Source organism: Rhea americana, unplaced genomic scaffold (assembly GCF_003343005.1).
Source record: "Rhea americana isolate MKP2758 unplaced genomic scaffold, rheAme1 scaffold_179, whole genome shotgun sequence".
NCBI classification, from domain to species: domain Eukaryota; kingdom Metazoa; phylum Chordata; class Aves; order Rheiformes; family Rheidae; genus Rhea; species Rhea americana.
In genome coordinates, this window is record NW_028185916.1 from 74,281 (window position 1) to 97,369 (window position 23,089).

Here is a 23,089-nt window from a genome sequence, read left to right on the forward strand (position 1 = left end):
GTATATGAATCACAACAATATTTGTCCTGGGTTTCCCAATAATTACTTTTACTTTCCTGGTTCCCCTTTTCCCTCTTACGTTCAATCTAAATCACATTGATTTCTGAGGGGGTCTTGCCACTGACTTCAGTGGAGTCTGACTTAGGGTCTAAAAGCTCAGTGACAAACTGTTTGCATGACTAGGAATCAGCTTGGGCTTTCTTTAAGTGATATTTTCAGTAACAAGTTGTCAGTGAAGTTGGGAACTAACAGTTTATAAAGAGGTYTCAGATGGGACTCCCCTCCCCATTCTGACTCTTTTCTCCTCCTATTTTGTTTCTCACAGACTAAAAATGACAGGCAGTCAAACTTACTGTCTTACTCTCAGTGCCTCTAGAGTCAAGTTGCTTCAAGAAGGGTTCTTCACAGAGTTGTTTCCAGGATTTTTTGTTAGATTCTTCATTCAAAAGGTAAGATTGAAGGCAAATGAAGGGGATTTTCCACTTGGTGTAAGAACATTAAGCTATGCATTGAGCTATAGACTTAATCAAATAATGACCCTCAAAACTCAAATTTTAAAATTAAACCCTATTTTTATGGTCTGAGTATGTAAGAAATCATTGTGATTTTTGTCACTTGAAGCCATCTGAAATTTTGATTTGATTCCCACTATAAAAGTGGGACTGTTGTAGAAGTAGAAAGTGGCAAGAAGCCACTTCTCACTTGATTTTATATCGGAATCCTATAAAAGGAAAGAAAATATTATATGAATGCTGTTCCTTTAACAAAGTTTCACTCATTTTCTTTGCTGGATGCTGCTTCTAGTGCAGGGAAGGTTTATGCAAGTACAGGTTACCATCTCAGTGTTGAAAATACTGAATTACTGTACAAAGCAACTTTGTGCAATTATTTTTGATGTTAAAACATAAARGGCGCTGTTCCTAAGTGAGGAATAATGAAGGGTGCTTACACTCAATATGATGCATTGACGATATTTCAAAAAGATTATGTACATGAAGACAAATTTCCATTATATAAAACCCATTTAGAACTCTCCCCTTAAAGACAAGGGGTATGTTCAGAGCTGGTGCAGACCAAAAGGCTTCCAATAGCAAAGAATTAGACGTGATGACTACTATTTAGAAAAAGTAAAATATAAAGAATTGCCACTGTTTTCTCCTATTTCTCATATGTTGGTCCATATTAGGAAACTAATCCAATATGGAACAATCTTATTGTAGAGTTATTATTAAGCTAGATCCCTTTGAGAGTGACTTGGAATAAGGAGGGGAGTGTAAGAGGGACAGGAATATCTTTAGATATATCTCTGAGGCTCTTTGATAAGAAATGATGTAGCAACTAAGTAGGTTTCTCTTTTGAGCTGTATTTTGATTTGGAATCAGTACCTGAGTTTTGAGGAAATGTGTCATGCAGTGCCAGGAGCCTCTGTGGAAGATCTAAGCTATGTCCTAAAAGCAGAGGTCTGTCCAGGTATACAGCATAGTGTGGTAGTGGGATTATGGTTTTGTTTAARTACTGTTTCTCTTTGTCCCCTGTTTTTTGATAGTACCTTTGCAGGTGATAACAAAGTAGCTATTTGTGGACTCAAAGGACAGTGCAGTTTGAGAGACATTTCCCTTCTTTCTCATGCATCTCTCAAAGTATAAAGTTAAGAAACAGCAATTGTATGTACTACCCTTACTTTTTTTTGTGTGTGTGTGTGTGTGTGTGTGTCAATAGACAGAAGGGGAGAGTGATTTATATTGCTTGGGTTGCTGGATGATACAAAGGCAGAATGGTACTTAATGGTGAAGCAAACTGGTGTCATACATAGATATGAAACACTAAACTCTGTTGTCAAGAGCAACAGTTGTAGAGGGAAAGAAAAACTTTTTTGTGATCTCTTTCCAATTGAGAAAAAAATAAACATTTGTTAAGCAAAACTGGTTATAATATAATATTGCAATAGAAAACATTCAACACAACAAAAAGAGGAAACTCTGGGATTCCTTCTAAGAAAAATAACACTTAAAAACCTTTCAGTTGTACATCATGGAAGCTGTTTGTTTAGTTGTTTTTAATGATGAGTGATACACTATTTTTAGTGCAAGGTCAACTTGAACTTTATTTAACAGTCTCTGGTTCTGAATAGAGATAGGAACACTTTAAAAGTGATAAGAAAGAGGAGGCTTGGMGCCAAACCTTCTTAACCTATCATTACCAGCACAGGATAGCCATTCTTGTGGGAACTGTATGCCACTTAAATAGAGGGATGCTTGTTCAGTGCTCAAACAAAGTGCATACAGTGAAAACAGCAGAGAAGTTCTCATTAAAGGATTTTTTTTTTTAAGGGAGGGTTTGAAATGGGTCCAAAGAATGCTAATGAAAACTCYTCTTTTTTTGTCTTTTTTGAAGTAAATGCTTTTTCAATATCTCAAATATCGCAAATACAGTTCCGAGACCTGGAACTTCAGTACCTAGAAAAATGTAGCTGGAGAAGTGTTAGAAAAGAGGGAAATGCTTTAATCTAGCTTCAATCCTAAACCAAGCAGGATTAGTTTGGTCCTACTCTCACTTGTAATGATGTATGTCCTTTAGACTTTCATTGTGAAATTTGTGGTTTAGTGCTAATATAGTGAGAGCACTGTCAGACTCTGAAATTCCCGTGGTGATACTTAAATGGAGGAGGTTTTTCTAGCTGTGTCTACAGGCTCAGGGCTGTAATGCATAGTTTTAGATAGCTACTGGTTGAAGAGCGGAGCCTGACTTGTTAGTGCAAAGCCAAAAGCTCTGCAGCTAGTCAGACTGTATGATTCACACCTCTGCAGGAATGTCTCCTAGAATTAATCTGTGTTTCAACTGGCTGTAAATGTATTCATTCAGATAAGGCAATACTTTAGATAGTATACTTAAGGGAGAAGGAAATGTTAACTGACCTTACTAAGAATAAAAAATAACAATATTTGGGTAACTTTGACATGAGGATGGAAGATGAGATTATATTCTTTAGATTTATGTTTGGAAATGGAAACATCTGGAAATGTTTTACTCTTCTTAGCCTATCTACCGACCACAGTTAAGAAAGTCAGAGTAATGTGCTCTAGTGACTAGATGATTACGTCTTTGATTCTGCCACTGGCATTCTGTGTGGTCTTGAGCAAGTCATTTCTTTTTTCTGGGATTATGTTTCTTTGTATAATAATAGCAGGTATTTTTGGAGAAGTACTTTTACAAAAAGTACTTTGATGGAAATCACTATAGAAAAAGTAGGCACTACTGTTAAACAAGAAGAGAGAATGCCATTCTGAATGTTACAAACGTTTTTTACTCTCAGCATTAAAAATGTCGTCCAGTTACTTCTCTAGGAATCTACCTAAACATGAGGCCTGGTTAAATAAAATAGCTTTCAGTGAATAAATTTTATTAACTGATATCTGAATCTTGCCACCTTCTTCAGCTCTCAGACTTGTTTTTTCCYTTGTGCTGCCTTTGCATTAGCAGACATCTTTCCTCTTAGTAATGATTAAAAAATGACAATCTAATGTTAGTGTAGCCTAATCACTTTGTATGAAACTAAATAACTTATGAGGTGCATTATAAATTTTCCTCAGTGTTAAATGGGCCACATCATTCCCAGGTGTCAGACATATTGCTCCATTCTAGTGCACACACTCTAGTGCCCACAAAATACAGTAGGCCATCAAGCAGAAAAAGTCCATGTAGTTCTATTGCAAACAAGACTAGCAAAATTTAGCAGATAACTCCTCTGCCTTTTGAATATCTCATTTTTTGTATCAGCTAGCAGATTAAAGGAAAACATAGTCACTGTTACTGTTGCTTCTATAAAACTTGATTTGCACTCACTGTACTGATTCTGCAGCAAAAGGGCTGACAAATATTAGTTCCAGAGTGGTGTCAACACCAATTGATTAAGTTTATATAATAAATATTAAATTAAGTACAATATTCTATTAAATATTCTCAGCAGTGCTTTAATGCCTTGGAAGTCYTTGTGTGTCTTATACATGTGTTCCTTGTTTAAAAATACGTGTTTGGACTACTTTGTTTTTATAAAATACAGTTTCTGGTCTCTTTCCTGCTTTTTAGAAGGTAGTAGGCTTGTGCATTTCATGAATTTGATAGGATGCTATAGTGTATGTCAGTGTAGGATAACATACAATAGAAAAAAGAAAGAAAACAAATTTGGTGCCAAATGGTTGGATAAGCGTCTGATGAATCCCTTTGCTGTCTGGTTCAAAAGTCTGAATCTGAGCCATTGCCTTGAGACAGAAGCTGGCATACAGCCAGAGTGTGTAGGAAAATAATAGCTGTGTTGAAAACTACAAGAATAAGCACAAGTAACGGCATTGGCATGTTTCGTGTCATCAGATTGCTCAAAATGAATTTAAAGGAGTTTTTTAACTTCTAAATTTTTGAGGGCCTATTTGTGCTTCAGTATATAGCTTTAAGGATGCCCATCCCCCTCCAACAACCACAGTGTCCTGTCACTCATCCTGAAATACACTAGAGAGCTTGTCAGGCAGTGTGCTTGTAGATGCCTCAGAAGCCRAATAGTGAGCCAGAGCAGTTGCACTGAAGTTCCTAACACAAGGAAATTACATAGTTACTTTAGTGCTGCGTATGGACCATTTGTTTTCTAGCATAGGTGAGTGATATGCTATTGGCTTTCTAATGATTTGGTAGGAATTTGATTCTGAAGTTGTTTGCCTTATTTATGCGGAATACTTTAGGCTCTGCTTTCTGAAACTAATTGGTTTATGTCTGTGTACAGTGTACTTATACATTATCTAAAAACTGCAGATACTATGGTCACATTGTACTGCAGGTTGATGCAAACTTCTTTGTTTTTCGTGTGTCTTTTCTTAAGCCAAAACACTCAGCAGTTTCAGTTTGGACATACCTGCTGGAAGGAAAAAATTTGTGTTATCTTAAAGCATGCTGCACTTGAAATGTGCAGGTGGTTGCTTTTCTGGCTCTTCTGAGACAGAAGAACCATATCTTATGACATGTGCTTAACATCCTAAGTGKTGTAAGAGCTGCTGGTCTACAGTGCTGAAATTGCCTACTGTAAAGTTTAATGTAGCCGAGTGTGAGGTTGTAACAGTCTTTTACCAAAATGTCTCATAGTTAAGGTCCCTACTGTAATTAAAGAGCAGATTATACTGGAATAGGTATGTACATTTTTAAAAAAATGGACTGAGATCTCAATTTTTTTCCTGAGGTGAGCACCAAAACTTGTTTGGTTAATGAGGATGTTGTCTGGAAGGAGCGAAKTTGGCTTTGTGAGTGGAAATATCAAGAAAAGCCCCAGAATGATCTTTACTGCTGACGTATTTTTCTTTCTATTACATTACTCTTGCCTTGATTAAAAAATTTTAATCTATATAAATACTTATTTACTAATACAGTAAATAATGGTAGCGAGAGCCTAATAAATTAAAAATCTGAAGTAGGTATACCAAATAATTTAATATGTTGCAGTTTTCAGTGCAGTGGCTTGCAAGTTAGTTCTTATGTTCAGGCTATCTTAAGGAAGTTCAGCAGTGATATTAGAATATTCTCAAAAAAAAAAAAAAAACCCAAAAAACAACAAAAAAACACCAAACCTGTGGAGTCAGCTAATGAACCTTTAAATAGATTATTTGCACCTTTGAATATAATTGAAATCTTTAGGAAATGAAAACACTTTCACAATAAAAACGATTTTTGACTTTGACTTTCAATTAATGATAATAATTTATGAGACTGACAGAGTGCGAAAAGACCACTATTGCATTCAAAAGTGGTTGTACCAGGCAGGACCAAAGTAAAGAGTAAAAATGGCTATTTTATAAATCATGATAGGGCTTAAAACTGGAAAAAGAGAGAGAAATTCACAGCACACAGAGATTTTTTTTGAGCTGTAAAAAGGGGAATTGCCTTTGTAATGCTTCATAAATTTGGGACTGTTCAGAGGTAGGGTTCTGGAGCATAGTTATGTCTAATAAGAACAAGTGAGTATAATTACAACTCTGTCTTATCTGCCAAATTTTATAAAAGACCTGGTCATCATTGTTGATCTGTAGCAGAGAAGATCTGCCATTGATCTGCAATAGTTGTGATGGATTTCAAGAGATACCCGTGTACTGGGGGGYTGGTAGAGATTATGCCAGTTAGTAAAAAAGGGACTTTTGAAAGCTAGGAAAAGATCCGGCTTGATGCCATCTCAGTGAAGCTGGAGGAGAGTGTCTGGTGGAATTCTATGGACTCATTAGAAGAMGAAACTTTTCAGCAGTTTGGATGCTTCTCTGCTGCATGGCTGGAAGTTCCTATGCTGCACCAACTTGTTAACAAGYGGGCATAGACATACCACACCTTACATGCCAACCTTGCAGCTTCACCCAAAGGCTTATGCATTGTTGATTTATTATGGGAGAAGCAGGTTAAGAAGCTATTAAATAGCAGTCAAGTTCAGATGTAGAAACCAATTGAGAAGAGCAGGGAAGTGCATGATGGACATTTATGACTTCCAGAGTAAGTTACTGATATCGTAGGTAAAATTACTTTAACATAAAATCCCTTTTAACTTTTTAATATGTGTTATCTTTTAATTCAAAAGTGTGTGGATATCTGAATGCCAGTGGGAACCTGGTTTCCAGGTTACTGATAGCTCCCATGCTGGAAATGTTGCTGGAAGTAGCTCTCGTATAGCCATAGCTATAGACAAGCTTAAGGTTTAATCTACTTTGCAGACGTGGAACCTTCTCTGAATCTTGGTTGCTAAAAATAGAATGATGCAGTTTGATAGGTGGTGTTTTTTTAAGGTTGTGTTTTATACTCAGCCTCTCTCTCTTGAAACATGGACACTTCACTTACAATTCTCTATTTAATGTATTTCCAGGGAATTATACAGTTAAATATTTGGCTTTACTTACGTTTTTAGTTTCTGTACATGAGAAGTCAATGGATATTTAAGTAAGAAATACTACAGATTAAATACATAGTAAAAATAGAACTTGCTTGAGTGAGTACAAAACGTGTGTGTCTTTTTGTCTGAACTGAACTGCAAGAATGAACTTTGCAGACTCCAGATGCTCACCAAGGATGTATATGCACAATATTAAGAAACAAGGAGGTATTGCAGTTTCATGATGACAAAAGGCTGTAGTTTTATAAAGGCCTGTGAATGATTGTGAATTTGTGGGAAAGGGCCACAGAACCATATTTATATACTATTTCAAGGGTGCGTGAYTTAGATTATCATCACCCATCATGTCTTTTATTTTTCTTGATTCCTTCACCGAACAGCAGATGGAGAGAGTCTGCCTCATTTCTTGTTTTGTTGCAGACCCAGTATATTATCGAGAATTAATTACAATATTAGGCTATTTTTACAGTTTAATGATTCTGTAGAAACTAAATGGTGCCTAGAGTATACAGTCAGGCAAAAGCTGTATAAAACTTTTATCCTGAAGAAGCTGTTTTGTTTCTGGAAAAGGAAAAATACTAAAGTATTTCTTCAATGTTTCACATTTCAGATATAATTTTTCAAAAATGATTGTTAGCAAGATATTAAGATTAGTGGCAAACTAAGTAATTCTTTATTAAAACCAGGCAATCTAAACTATTGCTTGGGTATGTATGGCACAGTTAACTGAAGATATATGAAGCTGAGAACTGATAAAATAAGATGGAAGGATCATAGAATGGGAGTATTTCAGCAGTGAGTAGACTGTGTGCATAACCTCCATTTTACTTTCAGTGCAAGTTTGTAATTGTAGAAAGTCGTCATTAATTTTTAAAAATCTAATTAGAATTAAAGTTGAAAGGAACAGAAAAGTTGTGCTTTGATGAAACAATGATCTACTCCTAGCAGAAGAGATGAATAACCTTATTTTATTAGGATTATTTTAAGTCAGGACCACAGCCGTGATGGTGGTTGCCCATTATTTCTTGCTTGAGCGAAGCTCTCCTTTTAAGTAGTCAAAGACATGGCTGTGATAAAGATAAAACTGAAGATGTGTTTTAGTACATTCATAAGCTAAGTTATGTCCTTACGTTAGTGTTAGTCCTTCGTCTGTGAGACCAAATCTATTTCTATGATTAGATGAAAGTCTAGGGATGAATCACTGGCCCTGCTGGCATAAATAGTAAAACCTCTATTAACTTCYATAACGCTGCAAATTCTTCCAAATCCTTTGCCAGATTTAAAAATAAATAAATAACGTGGATTAAAACTGGATGCTGTTTAGATCAATTACTTGAGTGTAATGCCTTTGTGTGCAGTGGTTTTCTGCTTGCATTATAGGGTTTCCAGGTGTCATGAGTGTCTCATCTGTTCTCATTCGATTATTGAAACAGTGGGCTGACCATTTAAATGCTAATACTGGCAACAAATAAATACTCCTATGGAAGTTGCCGTGTCCCTTATTATGAGAGTTTGTCCTCCTCCAGAGCTTTTCAGAAGGTCTGCACTCTGGTTACTTCCTAATCTATGGAGGGATGAGGAGCAAGTGCTTAGTGTAAGCACATAGGAAATATTCTCCTGAATATAGAAGACTTTAACCGTGAAAGTGCTTTTGTAAACCAGTTGCATTGCTGATCTGAGAACACGTACATGTTGTTTTTTTTTTATTAATCAGACTGCATGCATGATGATCTCTTTCTGTTGTGTTTCACCCCCCCCCTTTTTTTTCATTGTAATGCTTTGTTTCCAGGTCAGTTTTTTTGTCTGGGCAATTTTACTGTGCTCAAAGAGACTCTGAAAGTAGGAAATACAGAACTCTAAGAGTGCAGAACAGTTGTTTGTTAATCAATAGACACAATAGAGAGCTAGGACTGGTAAGCCACCAAACTGATATTCTCATCATTTTCCATGTGTCTTCAGCGCAGTGGTCATCAGTCAGATGGGGGTGGGTTGGCTTCCATTTCTTCTCTATAATGGGCTGATCTTTGTTGACAGAGTTGCTTGCTTCCATTTCTTCTTTTTTTTCCTGATAGTGATTTATATCTTTTATGTCAGTATTTTTTTTCTCAAATTCTTAAGCTAATAAGTATTACCATTTCAATGATTACAGTTCTGTATTTTAACTTTTCCCCTTTTTTAATCAAACAGTTCAAAAAGATTAAATAAATTCATGAATGGCATGTTCTCAAGTGGATACAAGATAGGGATTTGCTTTCCAGCATTTCTCATAAACAATTCTGGCTGCTGGGGTAGTATGAGAAGTGGACCATAGGAAGTGACCAGGCTTACATGTCTTCCCTAAATAGTCTGACCAAGATGAACGTATTGGGCTAGAATGACTATTGATCTGATCTAGTAGGGCATTTCTTATGTTAAACCATCATGGAGATTTTCTGAGTTGGATAACTTTCAGTATTTTCTTTCTGTTGTGGTTCTACTCMAAAACTGAAATAGTGAAAACATCAGTTGAGCAACGGTTAGAAGCAAGATATTTTGCCGTCTAGGAGCGTGCCCTAACTGCTAGCCTCTACAGCTGTGTTGTGTTTCCAATCTGCTTTGTTCCAAGCTCATTGAATATAGGTGTTTTATGGTGAGTTCAGTAAAATCAACAGAAGATACTGAGAATGATCCAGTTTAGAGCACTTTGACAGCTGCACCTGAGGCTGTTGGAATGAGAGGTGTGATCCATAGACTTGCACACATGCATTTTCATCACATGGAGGAGTATACATGACAATTCAAGCTGCAGAGGGGCTGTAGCCCCTTTGCTGACTAGGAGCCATCTCAGTTTCTGAAGCCCTCCTTACTGATTCGTCGGCCAGAAGGAGAACCACTTACATCGACAATTTTGGGAGACTCACATTTGTTTTCCTTGTTTTTTATTACAAGTGTCTAAAAACTATATGAGTAAAACATGTAAAATAATTGGCATTGGTATTTCTAGAGTTCTCGTATTAAATAAGTAGAAGGAAAAGTGTAATTCTGGATAGTCTGATCCCAAGTTTTTATTTTCTGTATCTTTTGACTTTGAATTAAAACTGAAAAATCAGTTCTTAGCAGAAGCTATTGCCTGAATGTCTGCAACTGCATATACTGGAACTTGGGGCTGCAACAAGCATCGCTTGCAATAAATTGGCACTTGTATAACCTTTACTGAGAATAACAAAAACCTAAATTATGTCTAACCTTAATTCTTTAATTACCATTGATGTTATCTTTGCCTGCAAGTGAAATGTAAATACCTATTATGCTATAAACTTGCTATAGAAACTCTAATTCTATAGTGTTGTATTAAATCAATTCTAGGTTCACCAGAAGGTGRCAATGTATCTTTTAGCCTGTGTGGTCACAGTACCTTATTACTTTATCATACAGCAGCAATGGTTGTAATAAGTCCTGCTTTAAAAGGACAGGTATCCATTATTTGTATGTTTGAAATCTTTATTGGCTATAAAGGCTTTACTGAGCTGTGTTTTATGGGAAATTAAGTTCCTGTCTTTTGCTAAAATGTCTTTTRTTTTGGGACAATGATTAGTTGCATTTTGACTAAACTACAGAGATAATTCTATCCTAGCATGCACATACTTATCACCACGGTGGCCAAAGGCTTGAGTCAGGGCCCAGTAAATTCCATGAAAACCTTTAAATTAGTATCAGTGGACTTTGGATCAAGCTCCTAATGAATGGTTTATTCAATTTGAAGACTTTATTTAGCTTTAATTCAGTATTACTGACTTCAGTAATAGGTGTTCTGGACTTAATCTATCTTGACACTTAGCAAATATTTGTATTACAGAGTGTAAGGTAAACTAAATGTTTCACTTTCTCCTGCCATTGATGGCCAGGACTTTAAAGAGTTGCTGTACATATTTTTGTTCTTGACCGCTGTCATTTAACATACTGCTTAAAGTATATGTATAATGTTTACAACAATAATATTTTTGTTTTATGATCAATTCAATAATATAATATATAAATTTTGGTTAAAAGTTCATTAGTATTGCTACTGGCTACTAGAGAATGTATATTCTTAGGTCTTCTAATACAATTTTTTGAGGTACAAAGTCAATTCAGAAATCTGGAAGACAAGAACAAAGCATTATACATAGTAAATTTATAGTTTTACAGTTTGTGGGAGAATCTGTGTGTCTTTTCACAGTGTAGAAACAAGGAATCAGAAAGATTATTTCTCGAAATTCCAAGCCTGCCATCGAACCAAGTCTCTTCCAMAATAAGTGATCTCAGGGGACTGAGAGATGGCTGGCACATGCCAGCCTTGCTGGCGTGATCGCTTATTTTAATTTTTTATTTTGTTTCTAGGTGAAATGTCAACAGAAGTGCCAAATGTTAAACTGAAAATTGATCCTGAGAATCTGCAGATCCAGACATTTACTGTGGAGAAACTACTGGAACCATTGATAATTCAGGTATTTCAGTGTTGCAGAAATTAAATTGGGTATCTGTAGAGGAAAGTGAATAAGAGTGAAGAACTTTGGCTAGGGACACTATTGTGAAAAGCATGGAGCAGAGTGGATACTCTGGCTCAGGAACTGTCCAAGGGAAATGCTTTCCCTATCTGGTAATTCATTTAGTCTCTTCCATTTTTGCGAAGTCTGCCACATGGTATTAAAACGAATGTAGCATGTTCTAACTAGTTTCTTGTACAGTATTATCCAGTGAATGTGTAGATGTAGAATGGATTACAAATGGAGTTCCAACACACAAAGTTTTTCATATTTTAAGTAGTGAACAGAATATAAAAGGGAGAGCTTGAAATCTCTAGGAAGGGTTGTATGAATCACGAAAACAAATACATTCTCTATATTTTAGAAGAGATGCCAAAAGATCATGTAATTATTGTATATTGTATGAACCTTGTTTAATTTGAAGGAAAAGTACTCAAATAATATGTGGACTCAGGGATTTATAAAAATGCTGTCAGATTTGTTGATACTTTCTTTTCAGGATATCATATTCAAGTTTTATTTTAAACATTCACCAGTTAAATATGGAGTGCTTAATGAAAGCATTTCTCACACACTGTGTCTATATTATACATGGRTTAGAAATGTCTTTTTCCATACAGTGGAAAAAACTTAGCTGCAGAAGGTCTGAACAGTTTTTACATGTATTGTGTATAACTAAAAGAATATTAAAAGACCTCTGTAGGAGTATGTTGTAGAAGAAAGAATTGAAAGCACATTTTCCATTTTGCATCTCAAGCTATTTTGAATTTCATTCTTATCTAGTACAAGGATGTTGGGGCACCTGCTTCTAATTAGTCGATTACATGTAGCACAAGGATGCCAGCCTATTGCTATCTTTTAGCTTTGCCAAGATGTTGCAGATCAAACTACTTGTCACAGCTGTACACTGGTTATTTAATATTCTTTCCCTTGTGCCTATGGGAACATTTGTCGGTTGCTGCGCTGACTGCAGTTTGTGTAGGTAAGCCTAAGGTGACTTTAAACTGGCTGACTTGACTATTGCTAGCTGTATAGATGCATATTCAAGGATATATAGCAGGAGAAGCTATAAATGACAAGCAATATTTATCTGCTCCATGCTTACCATGTGATCATGCTAGTTCTTATCATAGGCCTTAAAATAGGTCACTTTTAGTCATGTTCTTACATCTTGAGTGACGTAGCTTGGTTCCACTCGGTGCAAAGTCTTTCTGCAATGAAAGTGGCCAAGGAGATTCTTACTTCCTTTTCGGGGAGTTACCCTAAAGCAATTATCTGGCTGCCGCTTCAGAGTATGATTACAAGGTGGCCTTCCAAGAGATGTAAACACTTGCATAAAAATTGGATTCTGAATTTCACTTTCAAATTAACTGCACTTTCAAAAGTTGAATTTTTGTAGTTCTGCTGAGACACAAAACAAAAGTGATAATTGCTAACAGTTGTCATTGGTTTCCATTTGTTCCAGTGTATGGTTTYGATCATTTTTGTTATATATGTAAATACATATGTAAATGTACTGAATGCAGAATGTCCAGCTGCTTCTGGATTGTTACTGCATGCAACAGTTTAACATTTGCAATAGTTGATAATGTCTTCTCTGTCAGTCTGACTTCTGGACACGTGTGTTTGTAAATCTTTGTTTCTCTTCGTTTTCTCTGTGAAGTCAATGCGCTATGCTTACTCCGTCTTGGACTGTTTGTGGTTTTGTTACTTTTTGTTGCTTTATTTTGTTACTTTTTTTACTTAAAAAAGGAATGACATATTCACCAAATTTTCTATAATTTTTCAAATTGCAAATTCAAGTGTTTAAAATGTTAAATTTTTAAAAAGATGCTACATAAATAAAACAATCATTTGAATTAAGACTGAAACTGTTATTATTGTATTTAAACAGATATTAAAGAAAAAATATTTTTTCTCTCTCAATTTATTAATTGGCTTCATTTGACTGCACTTGGACCCTTGTATTTATGATAAATTTCATTATTCCACAAATGACCTTCTTTTCACATGCACTGCTGTGATGGCATCTTTACTGATTTGTTATGGGAGTTGGTCCTTTGCATGCTGGTTCCCTGGACTTACCAAAGAGTGGTCACCAAATAGTGTTGGATTATAGTTAATGAAGCAGTACTTAATAAGGTCGGAGTAAAGAATAATACTGAGATAAAAGATGTGGACAAGAAACCATCAAATACGTTTGGTGTTATCGTTCTCAGGTCTATTTACACTCTCATGTCGGAAAAGTCCTTTATTTATTTTAGAACTGCTACATATATTCTAGCATCTAATAAAAATGAAGAGGTGCTGATAATACTTTRTAACAGATATTCTAGAAAGAGTGACTTTTTAAAATCACTCAATTCATCAAAATACTAGTTTCTCTTTAACAAAGTTTTGTTTTCTCCATTTAAATGTTTGCTGCTCCTTAGCTCACTTATCCAACTCTTTATTCATTTTTCTTAATCATCTTTCAAATTTCTGAGCTGTCTCACTCATTTTGTCTGCCTTTAATTCTTTATCTTCTGCATGAGTATGATGGACGGTGTATAAAACCTGAGTCACAGCTGAATAGTCTGTTCAGAATTGTCGAACTGGAGTATCTTACGTGTATGGATTATGAAATTAATCTTGGAGTGGTAGGCCTACATCTCTTTGATAGAGATCAAAGAGATTTTGCATTGGAAAGCCTTGTATTGTATAATGACAGTAGGTCAGACTGTGTTCAAGCAGCTGTAAAACTATAGGCATTTTTACAGTAAATGAAGGAACATAAATTAATAAAAATCTTAACCTGTGCTTTGTAGGATCAAAAAATACTAACCAACAAGAAACTCCATTCCAGGAAAAAAAATGAAAGAAAAAAAGAAAAAAATAAAAAAAAATACCTATTTCAGCTATAAAAACAAAATAGTAGTCTTAGGCTTCTTTAAAAAGCTTTGGTCTGTTAAAAATGGAAACTCTTTGATTCAAAGAGTTGAATTCTTTGAACCAAAGAGTTTAGCTGGTGGTGTGTTTTATTTTTGATTTTTCCTTCTCAACATTTAGTTTGTTTATCTCACAACAGAAATGTGGCAGGGAAGGAAACTGGCAATTTTGAGATGTGAGGAGACAAAATATTGAAAATGCAAAAGCAGAGATTAAAGCCGATATTAATTAAAGGATTACTAAGGTGCTGGAAGTGCAATAAATGAAAACTGATCTGTGATTAGAAAAGAAAATTAGATAAGATTAGAAAAGAAAATCACAGATTAAAAATGCGAAGTACTGTGCTCTGGCCTGACTCATTTGGCAGCTGCTTCTCTGAACATAGTTTAACTGTATTTTGAGATATATGTTCTATTTTATTTAATGGTCTTAATATCATGCTCTGATGGGAAAGAGAAGTTTGTACTACCCAGTTATGTTAAAACTTAGAACAATCATTAGGTTAACAGTGTCAATTAGGGAGGAAATAAAGAAAAAGAGACTGTRTGGAAGTCAGCTTGCAAATGACTCTACTAGATTCCCTCCCTCTTCCCTCTAACCTGTAATTGACAATGGTGATCTTTTTAAAACTGTGAAAATGGTATGACCCATTGTTTTGCATATAAAAACCTCTCTGACTTGGGAACTACCTCATCCATCCTGGGATTATATAACACAATCCCCCTAAATTACAACATTTAGGATGTTTTCAGGTCACCAGTCTCACTGCCTGTCCCTCTCTGCATCCTAGACAGCGGCCTGATCCAAAGTTCAAAGTGCTGTGCAGTGCTATATAGCAATAGAAGCTTACCTGTTGGAAGTGGCATAATTGCATTAGTTCAGTTCCATATCCAGCATAGTAAACTKTTTTTTTTCAGGAGGATGTGCTACCTGCTTGCTGTTTTCAGTGTATTGAGAACAGGAAGTTTTTTTTTTTTTTTTTAATCATCTGATTGCCCCTCAAAGGGTTTCTCTCTGTCCATGGTTTTCCTGTTATTCCAAGTGTTTTGGGGACATTGATTTGAAGGGAAGGCTTTTAGATAAAGTTTCTTCAAGATTTGCAAATCAAGATGGCAAAAGCATCTGGCACATTAAAAAATTATAGTTGTCAAAGTTGACACTGTTCAACTGATAGCTGCCATGGTATCAACTTGGAACGTGTGTAGACAATCTTTCCTTAAATCTGGGCTTTTATCAGAGATGCACTCCGTCGTGGAACAATTAGTATGAAACAATCAGTAGATCATGAAGTGTTTCATTAGCATAGCTAGTGCCTATTATTTGTCAAGCTTGTGCTAGATTCATTCACAAAATGCAGTGCTTAACRTAATGGAAAATATCCTCTTTTTTATTTCATCCTCAGAGATTGAAATCATTTAATATCTTTACTGTAATCATTACACAGTAATATTAGTAATGTTAAGGTATCAATTTGATTCCATAGCAAAGTATCATGAGAATTTTTCTTTTGAATTTATATACAACCAGAAGTTATGAAAGCTATGACTGTAAGAGATTAACATAGCTTCATGAATTCATCAGGAAGCATTTCTTAGTAGCTCTTGGTCTGTAATCATTCCAAATCTCATAAGCTGCAATTTTACCATTTATTTGGAGATTATATGTATAAAGATGTTATATGTATATGCACACATGTATGTGTATTATGTGTGTGTGTGTATATATGTGTATATGTATACGCACACATGTATGTGTATTGTGTGTGTGTGTGTATGTATATATAAACAAATATGTGTAAGAACTTTTCCTTCCTGAACATCATCTCTTCTATTTATATTTGATACATATATACAACGTAAGGAAAGCTTATGGCTGCAAGCAATAAAAATGTTTTACAGAACACACAATCACACATGTATTTTAGGATCCCYTGTATCACTGATCAAAAATAGGCAGACTAAAAGGCATTTATTCTCACCTGTCATCCAAACCGATAAAAGRTTTGGCTGTACATACACGAGTCATGTACTGTTGTATTTTTAGTTCCATATATGGTGACCTTACTTTCAAGCACAATGAAAATGATTAACTGGGATTTGTTGGTATGGGCAATAATTTGTTATCCCCAAATATCTGGCTTAGACAAAGGGCTGTTAGTGTTTGAAACAATAAACAGGTGGCTTTGCCAGTGTCATTAGACAGCTAAGTTCAAGTGCGTCCTTTTTTTTTTTTTTTTTTTTCAAATGTCTAGGACTGCAGTTGTCCTGAACTAAATACCTTTTCAACAGCAAAGAGCTGTTTTGTGATTGATTTACTTTTAYAGTAGTAACAAGGTGAACCAAGCCCTTTTGTTCTAAAGGTACCAAAGCATTATTTTCCGTAACCACTGAAATATTAAAGGTCTGTATTTAAAGGCTAGTCAGGAACTGAGTATAACTTCTTAAGAATTCCAGCACGGTTCCCTAGGAATTCAGTATTTGCGGCAACCATGACAAAACCCTCCTCCAGCCTAATAAAGATTGGCAATAACAAGTACCAACAACATTATTCAGCTTTACAGCTATGATAACATATGGACTTGAAAATCACACTTACAAAAAGTTTGTGCTTTTAATACAACTTTGTTTCTCTTCCGACAGATACAAAATAACCTCTTGATGATAAATGATTTCTGCTGAATGCTGGGAGATAGGCATGTTGTGTACAGCAATAAGAAAGTGTATTTATAACTAAGAGATGCAATAAGGCATAAACTGGACAAATGGGGACAAACTTCTGATTCTTTTTCCTATAATGCTATCATTTTGACTCTATTCTATCCTTACAGTACAAACTGTATTGACAATGGATCTAAAGGGCACACAACATTAACTACTGTGTAGTTCAATTTTTTTCTATCTAAGATCTGCAAAAAGTGTTTGCATTCATCCTTGAGAATCTGTAGAGTGGTCTGAGTAGTGTTTCTGTATCCATTAACCTCTTTGAGCCAAGGACTACTGGTCAAATTTTGATTGGTATTTGAGATAAGAAGCTGCCTCTGTTAAATAGMAGTAGACCCATTTCCATGAAAATCATTGTTTTAATTTCTGATRTTTCTTGACAGTTTTGCTGAAGAGGAAGTCTTGCAGTCGTGAGCTTTCACCTGTAGGAGTGACTATTTTTTGTATTTTTCTGTTTGTTTTATTTGCTTTCCTCCTCTTCTAAAACATATTAATAAACACTACATGGAATGGTATTTCACTTAAGAATGAAACTACAGTAAAAAKCAGAGATATAAAATATGCTAGTAAAATGTTTCTTGGAATGGTGATTAAAAAAGTAAGACATTTAAATGATGTCTTTAAATTAATAGGTTGTTGGGGTTGCTTTCAAATTTTTTACATTCAGTTTTCTGCCTTCTTTGTAAGAAGTGTCAGCCTGTAAGCTGTTTAACCATTTTTAAAATGTTATTGTAGATTCTGCATTAAATACTCTAGAAATAATGTTTTAGGGTTTCTAAAATTAAAAATTATTTAGAGTCTCACAGTGCATTCTCTACCAGCTGGTTGGTTTATGTGCAATAAATAATTTCATTTACTTTCTCTTGTGGCTGAGCTTCAGTTAGAAAAATACGCAAGCTCTCTTTAATAATCTGAGCCAGAGATATTTGTGTGACTGACTGTCTTGTGACTTTCCAAGGTAGCTGATAACAAGAGGTTGGTCTTTGTTCTCTATCCCAAAATTCCACATGGATAAGATAGGGGCCAAGGCTTTTTCTTTCAAGGATGTGTTCGAAGAAATGCTTCCYGAGGATCTTTGTTAGAGTTGCTTTTTAAAAGTGTTGATTCATGAGAAGCATGAAAGTGTATGGATTCATGGACAAGGTTTAATAGTGAACTTGGTCACAGGAACTTATCCTTATTGTATACTTGTGAAAGGAGCACTTTTCCGTAGATGAGCTCAAACCACAAGCTGTGCTGCAGCTGTGAGCTAAGTTGCATGTTGGACTAGAAAGTTCAAACACAGCTTTTGCTTTGCTTGTGCAATGATATTGTCAGTTTCCTTACTGCACAAAGAAATAGGCTGCTTTAACATGATTGGAACACCATTTAACAAACCCGAACAATTATGTACACATGAARTGTACTCACTGAGCTCCAAGATTAGATTTTTGCTTAATATTATACTGTCTGTGTTCTGGCACAGAGAACGGAAGTAGGAGGATTGAAAAAACATCGGTGAACTTAATGAAAATAAAGTGTGTTTTGAAATGTCTGTATAACACTTTTCTTTAAAAATCTCTTAGGCGTGTTCCCTTATTATGACAGCTCAAGCAATGCTTCAGTTTGTTAGAAACGTTCTGTTGGAGTGTGGAGGTTGTGCTCAGCTGATGAGGAATTTGGAGTGGGTTACTGTATAAAAATAACTTCTTTATGAATGTTGAAGTGTATTGTTAAAAGCTACAGTTTGGACAAAGCTGCTGTAATCTAGATTGTGGGTAAAATTATGTACAATGTTAATGTGTGAAAACCCCTCAGAATTCTAAAGTGCTGAATTCTGACCACTGTGAACCTCCTCTGCAAGAAGAAAAAGCATTTTGRGATGCATCTGTACTCATCTTGGGTATTTGTTCCTGAGATAGCTTGGGAGACAGAGAAGTGTGGGAAGATGAAGCACTGATTATAATGCCTACCTTGACTGAGGTCTCTATAAATATCGTAAGTTATTTTTGTATCATAAAGAAATTTTACCAAAAGCAATGTCAGTAGTTTGTATTAGATCTAATGTGACAGTGAGGTTTCCACTGACTTGACTTTGATGCCTTTAGAATGAAGCACGCAAAGATCATGCATCTTAGGTAGTGTGACCTGTCAAACTTTAATTGATAGTTTTGCCCATTCTCACTGTGCATGCTGGGCTTGCCTGCTGCTCTCCAAAGCAGAGAGAATCCCATTGTTTATTCTCAACTATATTAATTTGATTTTTAAAACATGAAAACAACRTTAACTAACTTGTTGCAGAACTTAAACCACTGTTGTCGTCTTGTTTCTTTTAAAYGTAGGTTACAACACTAGTGAACTGTCCACAGAATCCTTCTAGCAAGAAAAAGGGACGTTCAAAAAGAGCTCGTGTCTTGCTAGCCTCTGTGGAAGAAGCCACTTGGAATCTACTGGACAAGGGAACAAAAATTGCCAAGGAAGCAACTGTGTTTAAAGAGGAACTTCATTCAGCCCTCCATGATGTACAAAAAGAGAGTAAGCATGCACCCTGAGGGATTAGCTTAAACATGTTGTAACCTCACTATCAAAATTAATTAATGAAAAAAACTTTAAGTAAAATATTTTTAGTAAGATAGAAGTTTTTTCCAGCTGTGACCATATTGGGAAGTACAAATTTCTTCTGTTTCATTTTTCATTGCATGAAAATTATGTTTGTTTACTTTTTTGGTTTCTCTGCCAAAAATGAACGTGTTCCTGTCAGGGATTTGGTTGTTGGGAAAAAAGAGATAATATTGCCAGCTCCCGTGAAAACTTGGATGACAAGTCATAGCTGGCAAATTACTATCTGCAAAATTTAGTATGGGAGAAGGGGATCTCATTTTGAGTCTTTTTCCCAATAGTCCTTTTTCATGTTTATGACTCTGGAATTTTTTGTTTCCCTATGAGTTCAGGACAGAAGAAGAATTTTTTACAGAGAAAAATCCTTTTTTTTTTTTTTTTTTTTTTTTAATGAAGGACATACTAAAATTGCTTAGATTTTGTAGTTCTCTACTTAAAACCAAGCAACATCAAGCTGCTTAAGTTAAACTTCTTTTTGAGCATTTGCACCAAAATGTTTCATCAAAATATTTGTGGAGTTTAGCACAACTTCAACCATATTGAGCTGTGATTTTCAGTACTGTTTAGAGTATTCACTTTTCACTGGAAAATAGATACATGAAATAAGAGTTACAGCGCTCACTGATGTCTAAATATTCATGCACCAATTTTAAAATGCCTGATGAGTGAAAAGCAAGAAGATGGCATGTAGACCTGGCAATGACGCACATGAAGCCTAAACCAGAGACTTGATGTTGTAAAGGGCTTAATTCTGTAAACAATCCTGCAGTATCCACCAGTGTAAAAAGTTGGTGGGAGAAACCCTTTAGCTGTACTGGATTTTTCCGAGACTTTGCCAAGCTCACTGAGAGCAGTATTTGACTTTAAAAATAATTTAGAAATTGTAAAGTATTTTCCTTATCAAAAAGGTCATTGCCAAGTTGATTAGATTAGGTAATATTCTGTTAGTGGCAACGCATGCATGCGTGCATGCACACACATGCGCGCACACACACACACTTTGACTCTTGCCACATTCAATCCAGCTAAACTGTGCAAGATTGCATTGGATACAAATCTTAATAGTTTGGCCCATTATATATTGCAGTAATTGTCTGGTGTTATGGTATTTATTTTCAAATTAGTTTAATGATTCTTTTCAAGCCATGTGATACAGATGTCTCTGAACTTCATAGATAGTTAATTTCTAGTTTAAATAATGAATTATTAGCAATAACATATTTGCAAGCTATTTTATTACATTCTGTAGATTCTCCGAATGTGCTGTAAAGGTAGTTTTATTGAACTATGTTAGAGACAGCAACAATTATTAAGCAAGTACATGCTAGGCATTGACAATAACTGTACCGCTGTCAATGTTTTAAAGTGCTAGTAAGTTGGAGAGAAATAGGACTGGTTAAATGAAGCTGGGATATGTACAAAAAATATGCTTTGTTGTGTGGATTTTTCAGCTTGGAGATACTTGAATGTAATTTTCTCTGATAGCACTGATAGAGTAGTGTGCAAGCTAGGCCTCATTGTGGAAAAACACATTGGTGAGTGTTTTGCCCCCCCCCCCCCCAAGTTAAGACAGGAATTAATTAAGGCTGTTAAGGAAATGTTTAAGTTTATACATGCTTCAGTGCTGCTCTTGAAAAAACTGTTTTCATGAATCAGTGATTAATGTCTTTTAGATGGAAGTTTGAAAACAGATAATTTTCTTCTTTTGTGAGGTAGCAAGGATTTAATTTGAGAAGATAATGTAGGGCTCTCTGGAGTTACATTTTGAGACTACAATAAGAGAAAGATTTCTTTTTTAAGCTTCTGAAGGCCCTCCCTGATAGAGCAGCTCGTATTTGGCCAATTTATGCTTTATTCCAATTTCCTAATGACCCGTCTCACCATTTCCATCCAGACTCCCCAAATAGGACTAGCTTTTATGATCTACTGAGAACACTGTTAGTCACTTTTTTCTTTCAGGCTGTATCTGTTACAAACTCTGATTTTTGCTCTCCCCGTGGAAGTTTGGTGAATAAGCTGGCCGGGTGAATAAGGCCAAGCTGAAATAGTTGCATCTCGGATGGCAGGTGTCCAAAACAGGTTCCTGTAGAAATCAACCTTAAAAACTGATTTGGGAGAAGGTCTCGGAGAAAAAAGGGATAGAGAAGTAATGCTTTTGGTTCATGGTCACGTGGGAAAGATTTCCTCTCATCAACACTCCTTGAATTTCATAAATGAATGGTTCCAAGTGTTTGCCTGGGATCAGATTAAGAGGGACTGATGGAAGCCTTCCCAAATAAGTGAGAACAGGCAAGCAAAGAGCAATGATCTACTCCATAAAATTATTGTCAGACCATGTTATCAGATGAGTTAGTAACCAAGCTTGGTTTTATCAGAGGGCAAAGTAGACTTTAATCTCTTTTTTTCACTGCTGAGCAGCATTCTTAAGCCACGTGACAATTTGTGCCTGAAAGACTGTGCATCAATCATTTAAGTCAGGTCTTCATATCATCTGCTCTTAGTAAAGTTGCAACTACTTCAGATAATTTTTCTTTTGTATTTTGTCTTCCTGCATGTGCAGTTGGGCCAATTTCTGAGTCTCGGCTGCTGTGCAGGGTAGTGGTTACTAGATACTGGCTTCTTACTGCTTCCAGAGGTGGCTACTTTTCAGCATTTATGATGTATGCGTATTTTGTCTGAGGTACTTCAGGGTGCTTTTGAGATGAAAAGGGTTATAACCAGCAAATATCATTGCTCTCTCTTAAACTGATCAGGTGGGTTTTGTTTTTAAGTCATTCATTTTGAAGTACTCCTGTAACCCATCCGTTCTAGGCAGGTAACACAGGATACAAAGGAAACTTATGGTTTTATAATGATTTTTACACATAGATAATGCGAAAACATTTCACATTTTCCATTTGTTTATTGATTCTCAGCCAAGACCAGAGATGACTACAAAAATAAATAGTGCATAAAGCAGATGTATATACAGCTCATACATTTTAAAAAAAGCTAAGTCAGTATTATCACCTATCATTATGCAATGACAAATAGAGTGCTCACAGCACATCTTCCTCCAAAGATTTGCTGAACAGTTCAGCAAATCTTAAGAAGTTCATGAACAATTGTACAATACATAGCTTATTAATTTTGCAGGTATTTTTAGACTTTGAGCTGTATATGTATTTTTTAATTTGTGGTATGCCACATYGTATGTAACTTTATTTTGTATTATTCAAATCACATTTTGCTGCAGTTAGATGTGTAATGTGATTCGCTTCAAGCTCTCTGGAAGGATGTGGGCCRTAAATTCTGATAAAATGTGTTTACATGCAGCTACTTGCTGTCGATATCATAGCATACAGTATTTGTGAGTGTATTTTTTTTATGGTGACTGGCAGGTGTTTTTATTCGTATGCTTTTAAATCAGTTATGAATTTCTGCATGTGGCT

General features: G+C 35.5%; 1 protein-coding gene across 3 annotated transcripts in view; it reads left to right on the plus strand.

Annotated features, from left to right (window-relative positions):
• The first annotated feature begins 365 nt into the window (after positions 1-365).
• The window catches only part of CTNNA3 (catenin alpha 3), a 446,797-nt gene continuing 424,073 nt past the window's right edge, over positions 366-23,089 (plus strand). For 2 of the 3 annotated variants that reach the window (XM_085301618.1, XM_085301620.1), the window contains exons 1-3: positions 4,546-4,645; positions 11,267-11,373; positions 19,382-19,574. In XM_085301618.1, coding sequence (XP_085157744.1) covers positions 4,621-4,645; positions 11,267-11,373; positions 19,382-19,574 — 325 coding nt within the window. In that variant the 5' untranslated portion in view covers positions 4,546-4,620. Of the gene's footprint in view, positions 450-4,545; positions 4,646-11,266; positions 11,374-19,381; positions 19,575-23,089 lie in introns of those variants that run through there. The other variant, XM_085301619.1, reaches the window with a different exon arrangement.